The sequence below is a fragment of the Equus asinus genome, chromosome 21 (assembly GCF_041296235.1).
Source record: "Equus asinus isolate D_3611 breed Donkey chromosome 21, EquAss-T2T_v2, whole genome shotgun sequence".
Lineage (NCBI taxonomy): Eukaryota > Metazoa > Chordata > Mammalia > Perissodactyla > Equidae > Equus > Equus asinus.
In genome coordinates, this window is record NC_091810.1 from 56,862,758 (window position 1) to 56,878,769 (window position 16,012).

General features: G+C 41.9%; 1 protein-coding gene across 7 annotated transcripts in view; it reads right to left on the bottom strand.

The window, feature by feature from the left end:
- Positions 1–1,373: 1,373 nt before the first annotated feature.
- ENTPD3 (ectonucleoside triphosphate diphosphohydrolase 3) overlaps positions 1,374–16,012 on the bottom strand; it is a 36,142-nt gene continuing 21,503 nt past the window's right edge. For all 7 annotated transcript variants that reach the window (XM_014859649.3, XM_014859650.3, XM_070493277.1 and 4 more), the window contains exons 6-11: positions 15,085–15,244; positions 13,881–14,114; positions 6,536–6,808; positions 6,281–6,391; positions 5,717–5,854; positions 1,374–3,450 (exon numbers count right to left, since the gene is read on the bottom strand). In XM_014859649.3, coding sequence (XP_014715135.2) covers positions 3,214–3,450; positions 5,717–5,854; positions 6,281–6,391; positions 6,536–6,808; positions 13,881–14,114; positions 15,085–15,244 — 1,153 coding nt within the window. In that variant the 3' untranslated portion in view covers positions 1,374–3,213. The remainder of the gene's footprint in view (positions 3,451–5,716; positions 5,855–6,280; positions 6,392–6,535; positions 6,809–13,880; positions 14,115–15,084; positions 15,245–16,012) is intronic.

Sequence of the window (16,012 nt, forward strand, 5' to 3'; positions counted from 1 at the left end):
GCTTTTTTGTGTACAGTTTAAGAAACCTTTCCTTTATTCAAGATCTCAAAAATTTTCTCCTACATTCTATTCTAAAATCTTTATAGGTGTATCTTTTACACTTAGGTCTTTACCTACCTGGAAATGATTTTTGAAAATGGTATAAGGAAGGGGTCAGATTCTCTTTTTTCTCCATATGGAAACCCAATAGTCCCACATCTTTTCCCGCTGCTCTAACATGACATCTTTGTCATAAATAAAGAGTCTGTCTGTGAATGGGTATGTTGGATGATAAAATTCTAAAGCCAAACTCTTAACTGCTACATGATACTGTCTTTCTTTGTAAAAGGAAATGTGATGGACATAATGGGCTTTAGACTCAACCAGGCTGGAATCTCAACTCACAGTCTCCACCTCCTGAAATGCTGCTGGCTGAGTGATGTTGGCACATGATTTTACCACTGAGCCCATTCCTCTCTCACATGGCTCTTGGAAGGAATGGGCACAATTGGCGACACCGCATCGCTTTTATCTTCACCACATATTTCAAATGTAAGCACTTGCTCTGGTTGGAGCCTTGGGGCTTGGGTTCTGTAGTTGTATTAATTTTCTATTGCTGTGTAACAAATTGACACAAACTTAGTGGCCTAAAACCAACTTCAGGTTCTGTAGGTCAGAAGTCTGGGTGGGCTCAACTGGGTTCCCTGCTGAGCCTCAAAAGGCTGAAATCAATGTGTCAGTGGGGTTGAGCTCTTATCTGGAGGCTCTGGGGAAATACGCTTCCAAGTTCATTCAGTTGTTGGCTGAACCCAGTTCCTTGCAGTTTCAGGACTGAAGCCCCTGTTTTCTTGCTGGCTGTCAGCCAGGGGTTGCTCTTAGCTCCTAGAGGCTGCTCTCAGGCCCTTTCCACCCGGCCTCCTCCATCTTCAGGTTAACAACAGATGTCAAATCCTTCTCATGCTTTGAAACTGACTTCCTCTGGAAAAAATACTCTACCTTTAAAGAGCTCATGTGAAGAGATTAGGCCTACATGGGTAATCTCTCCATTTTAAGGTCACCTGATTAGTAATTTCATCTGCAAATCTCTTTTACCATGCAACATCATCATCTCGGGAGTAACACCAGAGGGCGATGGTGCTGGGGACAATTTTAGACTTCTGCCTACCATAGTAATACTACATATGTTACTTGGACTGCAGATTTCATGATGGCCCATCTCATAAGAATTCTTTGATATATGTCAGAAAACCCAAAATACTTCATCAGCTTATTCCAAGTTCCCAAATGGGCTAGAAACGTTGACTACAACTTGCCTTCCTGGAACCTTGGCCCTGTTTCCTGCACAGACATATCCTTTTTTTCTTGCAAACTCTTGGTATTCGGATGCTATTTTTGTCTGATATCTCTACAGTTTATTGTCCATCCCTCATTTATGTCATTTATGGAAATAACATCAGTCAACAAATATGCCAAGTATACACTATATTCATAGCACTTATCCAAATCCAAGATCACACCTGGCGAGGTGTTAGGCCGATAGTAGTTGTTTTTTGGATGTCTGATGAATGAATGAGTGAGTAATGAATGATAGGCATTGCGCTTAAGTAGCCTACTGTCTACTTTAGAAATAAGCCATATGCACATATACAAATAAATAATAATATATTACACAGTTTTTTAAATGTAGTCAAAGAGATAGATCATAGTGTGTGTGTGTGCGCGCGCACGCGTGTGTGTGCGTGCAAGGAAAACTTTGTGGAAGAAGTAGAGCTAGCATGGGGCCTTGAGAAACAAGCATTATTTGGACTGGTGGGAGGACGACCCACAGTCTGATAGGGAGAACTGTGTGAGCAAAGGTGCATCTTGGAATGGGTGCAGCCATTCTTGGTGGGAATCAAGATCTGAATGGCAGGTTGTGGCCTTACAGAAGCTTTGAATGTCAAATAAGGTAAAGAAATGTTCGCCTCACTTATCTCAAGGAGCCAAAGGTTTATTAAAGTGAAGCACTTTGAACTCTCTGGAATAAAGGGGATATTAATGCATGATTTTCTTAACTCACTAGGAAAGTTTTCTTAAGAAAATTTTCAAAACTTCCTCTGGTAAATACTACCATTGCAAGTCAAAATCAGAGTCCTTTATTCTGTATTCAGCCAACAAACAACAATCTGAAATAATGTTGATTTTTAGTTTGCAGCCATTGGAGTTGCTCGAGTTCTTTCCCATCCCACTTTGGAATTAACTGTCCCTGCAGCTTCCTTTCTTTCCACAAAGTCAAGAAGTATGGCTACTATACAGAGAGGGCTATGATCTAGGAAAGTAATTGGTAACAAAATCATAGAATAGGATGTCTCGGCATCAGGTACACCTGTGGGAATGGTGGGCAAAATGTACAAACCCAGCTAACGATGAAAAGACAGCTCTAAGGAAAAGCCTAGCAAATGCAAAAAGATTTGGAACACAATAGCCCCTCTAGGAGTGCATGTTTTGCAGGAGAACACAGCAATGTGAACGGGAGGGAAGGCCGATGATTTACAGGCTGCAAGCTAATGACCAGAGCACTGAGTGGGAATCTCACTTTGGGAATGGCCTGCAGTTTTCTGGGAGACTGTCTGTGTGTCTGTCCTTCAGGTCCTGCCTGCATGACAGAAGTCTGGCTACGGCCACTGTCATCGGGGGGAAAGGAGTCTTCCCCTCCAGATACTATATTCTGCCAGTCTGAGGGAGCTCAATGTTTATGGGATCGCTAAAGGAAAGTCTTAGTTAAGGATCAATGGGAGGAAGCCATAAAATGAGATATCTTACTGGGCCAAATGCTTAATGGGGGCCTGCCAGTTTCCAAACTTGCCTGGAGGAATATGGCATTGCTGAGGGAGGAAAAATAGAAACTGAGTCTTGAGGTCAATTCTTCAACATTAAACTGTCATATTCTCAACTTACTCTTCCTCTGGGGCACTTGGAATAAAGAGCCTAACCTTGATGGTCTGTCTGTCCTCTGTTCCCTAAGTAGGTCAGCAAGTAGGTCAACATTACTCCCCTAGGTGGGTCACTGGGGGACCAATGTGCACAGAACAGTTGAGGGACTCCCCAAGAGGTGCTTTGGCATAAATCAGTATCAGAGAGGCACATGACCTAGGTATTTCACTTTAGTGGTGTTTCCTGAAGAGGGACACTTTGTTTGCATTGTCTGGTGCTACCCACGCTGGTTCTTAGGCTCCAGGAGCTGCTTTTTGAGGCTCACGCAGAATCCACTGCATGAGTGAAGGCCTGCTGGGCACGCCTCTGATTCCTGGATGACACACACAGGTACACAAGGAACGCCAGACACAGCAAGGTCACTACGGAGAAGAAGGCGACGGTGCACCTAAAGGCAGATGGCTTCAAGGGCAGGCGGATCAGGGGGCTTTCTGCTGGGATCTGGTTGGTCAGGCTGAGCATGTAGCCGAGAGACCAGGCTATGCTGCTATTTCCCACCTGTGGAGTAGAGGAGATGGCTCAGTTCTCAGGGCAGGGCTCAAGGTGGGAATGACATACCTGGGGCACCCCACTGTCACCCTCATGAAACACCCACAGGAAACTATGGCCTAAGGAGGCCAGAGGACTTGCCCACGTTCAGACACTGCAGAGACTAGGCGAGAACCCAGGTCCCCGTGACCACAAAGTCTCGAGGCCCTACCTCCAACACTGCAGAGAAAACAGTCAGAAGAACAAATCCTCACAAACTCGCCACAGCCAAGTGTGAAGAGGGTTCAGTTAACAACAGTGAAAGTTTTCCTGTTGTTGGGTACACAAGTGTCTGTGGCTCAAGAAAGAGGGTAACGAGTGATTCACTGAACCCAGTTCCAGTTTCTAAGAACACAAGGTCAGTGTAAATGGGAAATAGATCTTGTCAATTTCTTCTGGTAGTTCTATCAATTTTTGTTTACATGCTTTTCGGCTGTTTTATTAGATATATAAATGTTTCGAACTTGCAATCTTTGTAATGAATTGAACTTTTTATTGTTATGTTGTAATCCTCTCTATCTCAATTGATGCTCTTTATCTGAAAGACTTATTTTGTCAGATATTAAACAGTTACGCCAGTTTTCTTTTGGGTAGTGTTTGTTTGATAACTAAACATTTTTTTTTAACTTTCAATCTTTCCGTATCCTGAGGCTTAAAGCCTAAGTGTTTCTCTTAGAAACAACATATACTTGATTTTTAAAAATTCAATCTGACAATGTCTGTCTTTTAATCAGTAGGTTTACTCCATTTATAATTATTGTGATTGTGATATATTTGGACTTCCTTCTAATATCTTAGTTTCAAATTTTTAATTAGTGCTATTTTCCTATATTTATTTTTTCCTTGCTTGCCTTAAAAATGATATATATATGTTCCTCTATACCAGATGAGCATCTTTGGCCACTTTTATGTTCTTGTATCCTATGACGCCCCCACCCCACCCCCAATCACAGTAGATATTAGCCATACTTGAATTCTGGGTTGTTATGAGTGGATTCTTCACCTTTACTTTTCTTTGGTGTTAGTTTCCTTTCTTAATATAAATTTTAAGCCACATCATTTATTCTTACTTCCTATATTTTTATAACATCTCCTGGATTTATTTTTCTTATTTAATTACTTCCTCCAAAAATATTTTCAGCATAAGTCTTTGTGTGGCAAATCTTCTGACATCTTTTTATGCCCTCACATTTTGGATACTAATTTGACTAGATACAAAACCCTTTATGAATAAAGGAAAGGAACTCGAAGCCTAGAATTCTGTATCCATCCAAATTGGTATTCAATGGAAAGTCATTCTCTGTTTTCCTAATGTACTCTGCTGGTAATTAGATTCACCAGAAGCAAAGCTTAGAGAGCACATGCTACTGACAGGCCTTATATGTCTCAGACATCCTGACTCTTTCTGGATGACTCAATTTTATTTATGTAAAAGTAGACAAGCACAGGCCTAATACCAGATATTGATTGGTTTGATCTAATTATTGCCGAAGCTAATACTGAACAGACTTACTCCAGACATACCTCAGGCTTTCTGTCAGCTATTCCTGACATGAGAAAACCCTCCCAGAACCTGGGGAACATATTGCTGGATGAACTTATTAGCAAAGCTGAGTCTTGCACAGAAACAAGGTCCAGAGGGTTCCTGAGACCAGTCACCTGTGACAGGTGTGATTCCAGCTTCAGACCATTCTGGACACTTGAGAGGAAATACAGTGACCTCAATCTCATTCCAAGGGAAAATTCTCATTTAATGCTGTAATCCTTCACGCTCTATCTTATTCTGGCATCTGCGTAAAATCTGTGAGCAATTAGTTACTATCCTTGTAAAAAAAAGCTGTTATATTTGAAGCTTCTTTTCAGGATGAGAAGTCTCAAGTCCTTAACATATGTGTTTATTCACTCAACAAGCATTTACTAAGCATCTTCTAGGTTCTCGCCCTGTGCTGAATGCCAGGAATACGAGGATGATAAAATAAGTCCTGGCCTCACGGAACTGAGTCCATGGGCTCTTGGCCTCCAATCCTTTACTCAAGTGGGAGGGTCTCCAGTGAACGCCTCCTGTGAATTCGCTATCATCTCTTCTGAGAAGCTCCAACTGATCATAACCCCATCGGCTCTGTTCAGCAAGTTTAAATCACCAATACCCTTCTACCTTAGGCATTTCTTTCACACACGTACACACAAACTGCTATCTTGAGAGGAAGAGGAGAAAACAACTTGTGCTTTGACTTACTTCTTTTTTAAAATGTATTTGGGGCCAAGTCTCTTTGGTGAATTTGTATCCATTTACCAGCAAGTGATAGATATAGTGGGCTGAGAAGCAGTAGGAGCGGGCGTACACCTCATCAAACATGGGGAGCAGCTGCGGGAGCTGAAAGGAAGTTCAAAGCAGGTAAGTGGAAGGCCAGGCAGGCATGTTTTAAAAGGCACCTTTCAGAACACCTTAGGTCAACAGTCCTATTTTAAAGAATCTTATCACCCAGAGTCTCATAATAAAAATTACTATAAAATAATACAATTATATAATATAATGAAAATATCACGTAAGAATAATCTCTAAGTTTATAAGTGCTTATTATTTGCCAAACACTGTTCCAACCATCATGCCTGCGGTTAGCACTTTAATCCACAGTGCAGGTATGATGTGGGTTTCCTTATGATCCCCATTTTATAGATGTGGTGAAAACAGGACAGCATAAAGGTCACATTCAGAACGTTCACACACGTGCACACGGATGGAATACACTCTGCTCTACTGCTTTGTACCGATATTGATTCTTTCTCTTTAAATACTGACCTGACTCCAACTCTGTGAGCAGAAATCCCAGGTGCTTGAGTTGAAGGTGTTCAGGGAAAAACTACCTGAAAGATTCATAGCTCTGGCTGTGTAGTAGAATCCCGCAAAAGCCTGCAAGGAAGTAGTACAGCAGGAAATTAGTTCTCAGAATGGGAATAAGAAAGTGGGAAACAAGTCAGCAGAAGAGAAAGAGAAAGATGAGAAACAAGTATTCAATGGGGGAAAAAGGAATCTTTCCATGGATTTTGTTCTTACCACAAACGGCCCCTTAACTTTTGGCTGATAAACTCCATCAAAGGAACAGACTTCCTGGTCATGGCAAGCATCGAAGTCAAACAGAGAAGCCACCTTTTCCCTACACAGGGATGGGTCCCCGGTTCCTTCAAAAGTGATGATGGCACTGGGCTTGTAACTTCCAGGCCTCAGGTCCGCTGTGCAGAAGCTGCCAAATATGTGGTCCCCAGTGAAAGTGGTGGTATAATTCCGAGGGTAACAGGGGTTGATGAGATGGGTTTTCATGGGAGAATTCTGCAGGTACAAGAGTGAGGTGTTAGAAATCACTCTTTTATGGAGACCAAGTCCTTCCCTTTTGCAAATTCTCACTATTGCTACGCTCCAACGCCAATAGAGATGGAAAAAATGCCATTCTGTGTCAGTGTGTACTTGCAGGCGATGCCCACATTGTCTAGATAACTGAGGTGGAAGTGCAGGGACAGTGACTCTGAAGCAGGCACAATGCTAGGCTGTTGCTCACATTATCTGCTCCAGCCCTCATGATAGCCCTGTGAGGCAGGTTTTAGGAACTCCATTTTGATGAGAAAACAAGATCTGTTTTGATTAACTGACAATTTTGAATCGAATATTATCTCTCTACCTAATAAAATTAATCCAAAAAGTTCAAATAATTATGAAAATTGTCTCCTTCCCACCCACTTCCAACCACCAGCTCCCCTCCCCGGAAGTAACCACTATTGCCAGTTTTCCTATATTCTACCAGACATTTTGTGCATACTTCTTGTATGCATAGGCAAATACATTTTCTTTTCCCCCCTCTTTCTTTCTTCTTTAAATCATAAATGGTAGTACTCTATACATACTGTTTTCCTACTTAAAAATACATCACACTCACAATTAGAATATACAACTATGTACTGGGGGGCTTTGGGGAGAAGAAGAAGAAAAAAATAAAAAAGATTGGCAACAGATGTCAGCTCAGGTGCCAATCTTTAAAAAAATATATATATCTATCTATATATCTTTGAGATCTTTTCATTCATTGTACATGTAGAGGGGCCTCTCCCTTTAGAAGCTGCATAGCACTCCACTGTACAAATAAACTATAATTTATTTAAGGACTTTCCTCTAGATGGAAATTTAGGTGGTTTCAATCATTTTACCATGACAAAACAATTCTGCAATATTCTTGTTACATGTAAACCTTTGATCCTTTCATAATTTATTTGTATAAAGATTGTGGTAGGGACCCACAATTGTATCCCCTACAGTAAAATCTTGACCCAGACAACATTCAGGCCAACTCATGCATTTTACTGATGAGGAACTGAGGTACACTTCAAAATAATGTAATCATTTAACAAAGGTCAGTGATAGGATTCTGCACAGAAGTCCAACACTCATGCAATATAACTCACATGATCATCCTCCAGAAAGACCTTAATATAACTCTGTGGAGGCAGCAAATTGGCCCCTTTCTGCCTCAATAGTGTGAAATAAATCTATTATTTTCAAAAATTGTCGTGTCTAATTTGTAACATATCACTCCTATGTCACCCTGTGGCTGAAATATTGGTTGAAAGAAAAAAAATTAAGTCAACCAACTGGTTTTTAGTTTCCCCCTCAAATTTTACTCATATATATATATATATATATATATATATATATATATTTTGGCGAAGAAGATTTACTCTAAGCTAACATCTGTTGCCAATCTTCCTCTTTTTTTTCACTTGAGGAAGATCAGCCCTGAGCTAACATCTGTGCCAGTCTTCCTCTATCTTGTATGTGGGTCACTGCCACAGCATGGCTTGACAAGTGGTGTAGGTCTGCACCCAAGATCCAAACCTGGGAACCCAAGCTGCTGAAGTGGAGTGTGCTGGATTTAACCACTACACCATGGGGCCAGCCTCTAATTATACTTTTTTAATAATTAAAATAATTTCTGTCTTAGCCTGGGGAAGAAGCAAGACAATATAAATTATTTCTGGTTTGGAACATAGAAGAAGCTCAGTAAAGATTATTTCTATTCTCTTTCTGGAGTTTGAATTATTTGTTATGGCACTCTGTAAATATAATTTGCCAATGTGCCACATTGCTCAGGCCCTCGACATTCAATAAGGCTTCCCTGAACTTAGTGTTTGCAGGCACTGGCATGAAAGTGTCAACCAGTGGGTGTGAGAGAAAAAAGGCCACTAGAAAACCAGAACACAATCTGATCTTACAGTAAAACCTCTTATAAATAGAAACAATAGTGATCAAAACTATTTAAAAAAACTTACAAGGAAACTACCTTTAAAAGAAACATATAGGACCAATGACAAAAACTCTTAAGTTTTACTGAAGGATACAAACTAAGAAGTAAATAAATGGAAGGACATTTTATAATTCTGGATAGGAATTCTTATCATTAAGGCAATTTTTACCAAATTAATATATGAATCAATGCAATTCCAATCATAATCTCAATACAAATTTTTCTTTTTGTTACTACCTAAAATGATTTTGAAGTTCAAAATAAATGTCTGAGAGTAGAAAAGCAAACTACTGCAACCAGAACAACATGATACTGACTCAAGAATGGACAAATGGATGAATAGAATAGAACAGAAAATCCAGAAATAGATCCTCATCATCCAAAAACTTATCATTGGAATGTCTTGGAATCCCTGAAATTATAAGATTGCAAAAAGTCATCACAACATTGTTGGTAGGAATCTGAATGGTTTTAATTTTGTTGGAAGATTGCCTATTTATCCATTTAAGCAAAAAATATACCTATCCTTTGACCCTATCCTACAGAAGTAATATCACTAGTTCAAACGTTCTACGTACAAGAAGGTTTATAATATTATTGTTGTAGCAGTCAAACAAGACATAGCCTAGTGTCTAACAGGAGAGGAATGGTTGATAAATTTTGGAATATTAAATAGTAAAGAAAATAAGTTATATATTGACCTGGAAAGCATAGAACAACAACATTCAAGCTGTGATCAGTGAGGACGTCCAGTGAATAGGATTGGAGGGAGGTTTTTAAAATTTTTACTTTAACACCTTTTTGTACAGTTTGACATTTTTATAACAAAAATGTACTTTCTTTTATAATCAAATGATGAATATAATTTTTCTTTTTAAATAATGGTACTTGGAATATTATGCACCCATAAAACTAACAATTTCAAAGGACATTTAATAACTCAGGAAATTCCTCATGATATATTGTTAGGTGAAACAAAAAGCTGTCTATAAAACTATATATACCATATGACACCAAATTTGTAAATACACATATTCATGCATTAAAAAAAAACTAGAAGAAAATACAACAATATGTTGATAGTGGTTAATTCTGGGGTTTTTTGCTTGTTTATTACTTATATTTTTGTGTGTCTGAATTTTCTAAATTTTTTTCCCTAAACATGTATTACTTTAAAAACAAAAGAGAAAGTCTAGCTTAAAGAGGAAAAGAAAGAAAAGGAATGCATGTCTCGAATGTCTAACATGTCAGAGTGAGACTTGAGCCCTGGGGGGCCTAGAGACTTGGTAACAAGAAACTAATTTGCAAACTACATATCTAGGTATCATTCTCACCACACTACTAGCCCCTTAATATTACAGACAAGGAAATGAGACCCAGACTGCTGGAATTTACTCAGCCAGTGTCCAGGATGCAATAATCTGCATGAACCTTCTAAGTCGGGGTTGGCAACATGTATTTTGGTGCATGAAAGTATTGGTCAGGCAGGTCCAGACATGCGTTTGTGGGTGATCCTCATCACACCCGGATCCTTCCTCTCACCTGAGTCAGAAGGCTTAGAAGGCAGAACCACCCTCTCAGGCATCCAGAGGTTGCCAGGCAAGGTGGAGAGACACCCCTGTCTCTGTGAGCTAACTGTCCACAGCAAGGGGCTGGGGTTTCCCACCTCTGCCCAGAGTCCTCGGCTCACACGTTAGACCTGTGTTCTCAAACCCAAAGGAGACCTCAGACAGGAGGAGTATTCACTTCTCCACTGTAGACTGTTGGCTACATAGATAATCGTTCTTTAATAAACATTTAATAAACACATGTACACACACACATACCTATTCCTCAGGGCCGGCCAAATTTAAGAGGTTAGCTTCTCTGAACTCCACTCACCCTGGGAAAAGGATGATTTATCTGCGCCCTTCTCCTGTGGGAAGCTCAGAGGAGCCCCCCACAACTCCATCTCTGCCAGGGCCAGAGCTGGAGGAAGGGGCATTAAGCACTGCTAGAAACAAAAGGAGATGCAGAAAAGAGAATTTTCCAGAGCTTTCCTCCTGGAAAGAGGCATGTTGGATGAAATCCTTTAATGAGCGAGTGGAGATGAATGGTGGTTATGGAGACCTTGCTTGGGAGGGTTGATTGAGTCCCTAGTGGGGTTTGATTTGGCTGAGTTGGGGGTGTGTGAGAGTCTGGGGTGGGCACTGAGTCTCTTGAGGCCTGGAAGAGTAGCTGAGGGCTGCCCGCAGGGGTCCCCCTCTCTGTCTTTCCCAGACAGTGCTCAGCCTCTCCTGACAATACATGTCACATCATGTGCACTGGAGCTCCAGTCTTTTCTGTAAGGCTGAGAGAGAAGTTTTGAGGAGCAGCCTAGAACTGGAGGGCGAATTCTCACAATCCACCCTGCACGTGTGTTATGTGCCATCAAGTTGGCTCCAACTCCTGGCGACCTATGAATGAGTGATGTCCACAATGTGCTGTCCTCAACAACCCTTCTCAGCTCCTGTAGACTCATGCCTATGGCTGCCTTTATGGAGTTAATTCATCTTATATTTGGTCTTCCTGCTGCCTTCTACTTTTCGCAGCATTATTGTCTTTTCCAAAGAATCCTGCCTTCTCATGATGTGTCCAAAGTAGGACAGCCTCGGCTTTATCATTTTTGCCTCCAGCAATAGTTTGGGCTTAATTTGCTCTAGGACCCACTTGTTCATCTTTCTGGCTGTCCAGGCTATCCCCAGAGCTCTCCTCCAACACTGCATTTCAAATCAATCAGTTTTGTTCCTGCCAGCCTTCTTCACTGTCCAGCTTTCACACCCACACGTAGTAATTGCGAATATGAGGGTGCGGATAATCTTGGCCTTACTCTCTAAGTGTCTTCCTTACACTTGGTGATCCTTCCTAATTCTTTCACTGCTGCCCTTCCGAGTCTCAGTCTCCTTTGATTTCTTGGCTGCAGTCTCTATTTAAATTGATGACTGGACCAAGGTAAACAAAACCTTTAACAATTTCAATGCCTTCATTGTCTATGTTAAAGTTGTGTAGCTCTCCTGTAGTCATGATTTTTGTCTTCTTGATGTTCACAAGCCATCCTGCTTTGACTCTTTCTTCTTTTACTTTCGCCAGAAGTTGTTTCAGATCATTGCTGTTTCTGCCGGTAAGATGGCATCATCTTCATATCTTAGATTGTTGATATTTTTCCCACCAATTTCAATCCTCCTTCATCTAAGTCTAGCCCAGTTTTTCATATGATATGTTCTGTGTACAGATTAAACAGACAGGGAGATAAATTGCACCCTTGTCTAAGCCCTTTGCCTAGAGGAAACCATTCTGTCTCTCCATGTTCTGTCCTGCCAGTGGCTTCTTGTCCACAATACAGGTTATGCATCAGAACAATCAAGAGCTGAGGTACGCCCATTTCTTTCAGAGATGCCCAGAGCTTTTCATGATCCAGCAGACAAAGGCTTTATTGTAGTCTATAAAACATAGACTAACCTTCTTTTGGAATTCTTTGGAGCACTCCAGTAACCAACAAATAAATAATCACAATTAGAATTTGTGTGCCTCTCCCTTTTCGAAATCCAGTGTAGACACCGGGCATTTCTTGCTCCATATAAGGTAAAAGCCTCTGTTGCAGCACCTTGAGCATCTTTACTTGCATGGAAAATTAGAGCCACAGTCCTATGGTTACTGTATTCCTTGGCATCTCCTTTCTTGGGGATTGGGATATATATTGAGCATTTCCAGTCTATCAACCATTGTTTTGTTTTCCATATTTGTTGGCATAATCTTGCTAGGATTTGGACAGATTCAGTCTCCGTGGCTTGAAATAATTCTATCAATATCCCATCTACCTCTGGTGACTTACTTCTTCCCAGTACTTTCAGTGCAGCTTTCATTTCACTTTCTAGAACTACGGGCTCGGCAATGACTACTTGGTATATACAGGGGTCTGAAGGTGTGAGTTTTGCAGGTGACACTTTCATGAGCCAGCCCAGTTTTTCTGCAGGCTAGTGGATGGGGAATACTACTTCCTTTTCCAGGTACCAAAGTAGGCTGAAGGGGTGGTGCTTAACCTTCTGATGCTGTGCTCACTGTGTTCACTAGCTGACCCAGCCCTTGTCCCCTGCCCCTGGGCCCCATCAGAAGCCACGATCTGTGGCCTCTGGTTGGCTTTCTGCCCCTTTAGGTGGTCAAGGCCCCTTCCCTTCATCTTCATCTTCCCTTCTCAGCCATAGCTGAGACTGATGCTTCCTGAGCCCTAGAGTTTGGGGTCCGGGGTGTCATGCATGGAGCTAGTGCTCACTGAAACACACTTTGCTAATGTCAAGTTTATATTAGTGACAGCCTTCCAGCTGATGCCTGAAGCAGCCATTTGTGCCATGGAACAGTTACCATATGAATTACTGACTGATGTGAGAATTCTGTTGCTCTAAAATTCCAATATATAAAGGGCATCAAAGCTGCTTAATAGTGGCCAGCCCCATGGCTGAGTGGTTTAGTTCGCACGCTCCGCTTTGGCGGCCCGGGGTTTCACCAGTTTGGATCCTGGGCATAGACACGGCACTGCTCATCAAGCCATGCTGAGGTGGTGTCCCACATGTCACAACTAGAAGGACCCACAGCTAAAAATACATAACTATGTGCTGGGGGGCTTTGGGGGAGAAAAAGGAAAAATAAAATCTTTAAAAAAACCCCCCAAAACTGCCTAATATAGGCCCATCTTAAAAGAGACAGAGCCTGGGGAGGAATCTGCCCTCTCCCCATTAGCAAGCATTTCTCTTGTGACCACTTTTATTATTTTGTCTGCACTCAGGGGAATTTCAAAATTCTCAGGCTTATTTAGCTACTGATTTAAAACAGTTTGTGTCCATAAATGGAGCCCAGGTCTTGAATCACTTACAAGACATCTGGAGCTGTGGAATTTCCCTGCACTTCTGACTCAAATATACTGGAAGTGGTCAATACAACAGACAGACAGCGAGAGAGACAGCACTTGGCCCTTGGAAAATGCTGTTGTTTCTATCTATCTTCTAACTGTAGAGGAAAGGAGGAACCCTGGAAGGCAAGGCACCCTCCCCTCAGCTAAGACCCCCAAGGGATCACCTGCTGCCCCAGCTCAGGTACCTGAAGGAGTATTGCCAGAAATCTCTTCTCAGCCTCGTTCCGGCCGTAGCACTGGAAGCTATGTGTGTAGACCGTGTACACATAGCCGTACAGGGACACCTTCATGATGTCGCTGGTGTTCAGCCCCACCTTCTCTCCAGTGGAAAAGGATATTTGGGTGGAGGCACCACCTAAATCCAGGGCACCTGTGGTTTCCACTCCATTCGGATGCACCCACATATGCCACAGGTTCTTCTGCACAGTGGGAAAAGGAAGCAAGAAAAAAGGCCAAAAGCACTGTCTCTGTTTTCCTAGGATTCTCCACTCTGGACCCAAGACCCATTTCTTATTGCCAAGAAGTATGACATGGGGAACATTCAGGACCAAATCTCTTCACTACTTTGGGCATAGTGAACTCAAATGCTTACAGAGGCTGGACAGGTAACATAAATGAGTGAATTAGATTGGGGTATACAACAGGGAATGGTGGGGAGTGTGGCAAACTGGGGAGTGCATGAGCTACACTCTGTTTCAGTCAGTTTTGCCATGCAGGAATGTGAGTCCACTGTGAGCAGCTCTTCCAACTTTTGGGGAGTGAGGGGGTCAGGAGAAACTAGAAAGCTAGACTTTTATGTGAAATTTATAAAACATTAACTGTTGGCAATTAATTAAAACTTTTAAAATATATTTGAAGGGGAACAAATTAGATCTTGGGCTGGATATGGTGTGAGTGCCTTCAGTTTATGCCCTCTGTAACATGGTGACTGTCTCTTGGAGTCAGCTTTCCTCACCAAAGGAGCAGGAAGTGTGGGGAATGGACTGTAAGAAGACCTGGGGACACAGAATGAGTTGGGAAGCAGACTGTCTGAGGGCTCTGTAAATTCCAGAAGGCTATGGAACTTCTTGGAAGAGTCACTCTCCAGCTGCCCTTCAAAAGACCCATTGCCCAGTGTTTGATTTAGATCCCTCCAATTTCTTACCAGAAAAATATCATCACTTATTAGTAAAGTGATGATATTCCCTCTCCCCAATTTGGTCCTGCTCATGATCCAAGCTATACATGTCTTTTCTTATCTGTTATCTCACACGTATTTCCCTAATGCATTACACAATGGAAATGACACAGGACAGATGCCCCTGTTGGCATGCACCTCTGCTTACGCTACCCCCCACAGGGGACGGGACAAACAGCAAGATTAAAACCCATGCATTTGTTTTCACACACCTCCAGGAAATTTCCCATTAAATAGTTGGCTGTAATCCATCCATATATCCCTTCCTCTTGCCCAGAAATGATTTGAGCATCCCTAAAGTCAAAGGGCTGGGACTTGAAGTAGTTTTGGATGCTTGCAAGGACTTCATTAGCTGCTGTTTCGTTTTGCAACCTGTGCAAGGCACAGAACACAAAAGGCTGAGTGTCCAGACAACACAGTCTTCAAATAATCTCGCTCAGGTGAAAACGTAGGCTTGCCCACCCCTGCGGGCAGGGATGATTTTCCAGATGTGTGCGAGACATGGCAACCCCTCTTGCAAGTTGAAGCCTCCCAGGCAACCATGTGAAGGCAGGATGCACTTGTTAGCGGTCAAACTGCCAAGCAGGAAAACAGCCTACAGTAAAAATACCACTTGTTCTCTCCCCTTATCAGTTCCTGTTCCACTCTCTAGCAACCAGCTAATCAAAAGAGCCTCCTGCTTAATCACCATTGCTCTGTCTCAGATCAGCAGAGGAAAGGAAATTGCTGAAGTCATGGGAGTGGTGTAAACAATCTCTTGGGGGCACCAAATAAAGAAGCCCTCATCAGCCCAGAAGAAAGGGGCACTTAGGAGGAAGAAGGGAAGGAAGAAGATTGAGTTTTCAGCTATCACTGCTTCAATCTTTGGGAAAGCTCCATCATGAGAGGATACCATGGCCATAATGGCTGTCACTGGATTAAAATCCATCAGTGTGCTGACCCATGGAACAGTGGCAACATAGCATTACTATATCACCCATGACATAGCGTTACTATTTCATTCATCTCCTTCCATTTCAGCCTACAGCAGAAAGCTCATTAGGGAGATTAGTTTCCTTTTTATCAGTGAGTTAAGAAAGCCAGGGGCATATGGCTTAAGAGCAATGCTACAAGCGGAAGTACATTCCAGTTCAGTGGCAA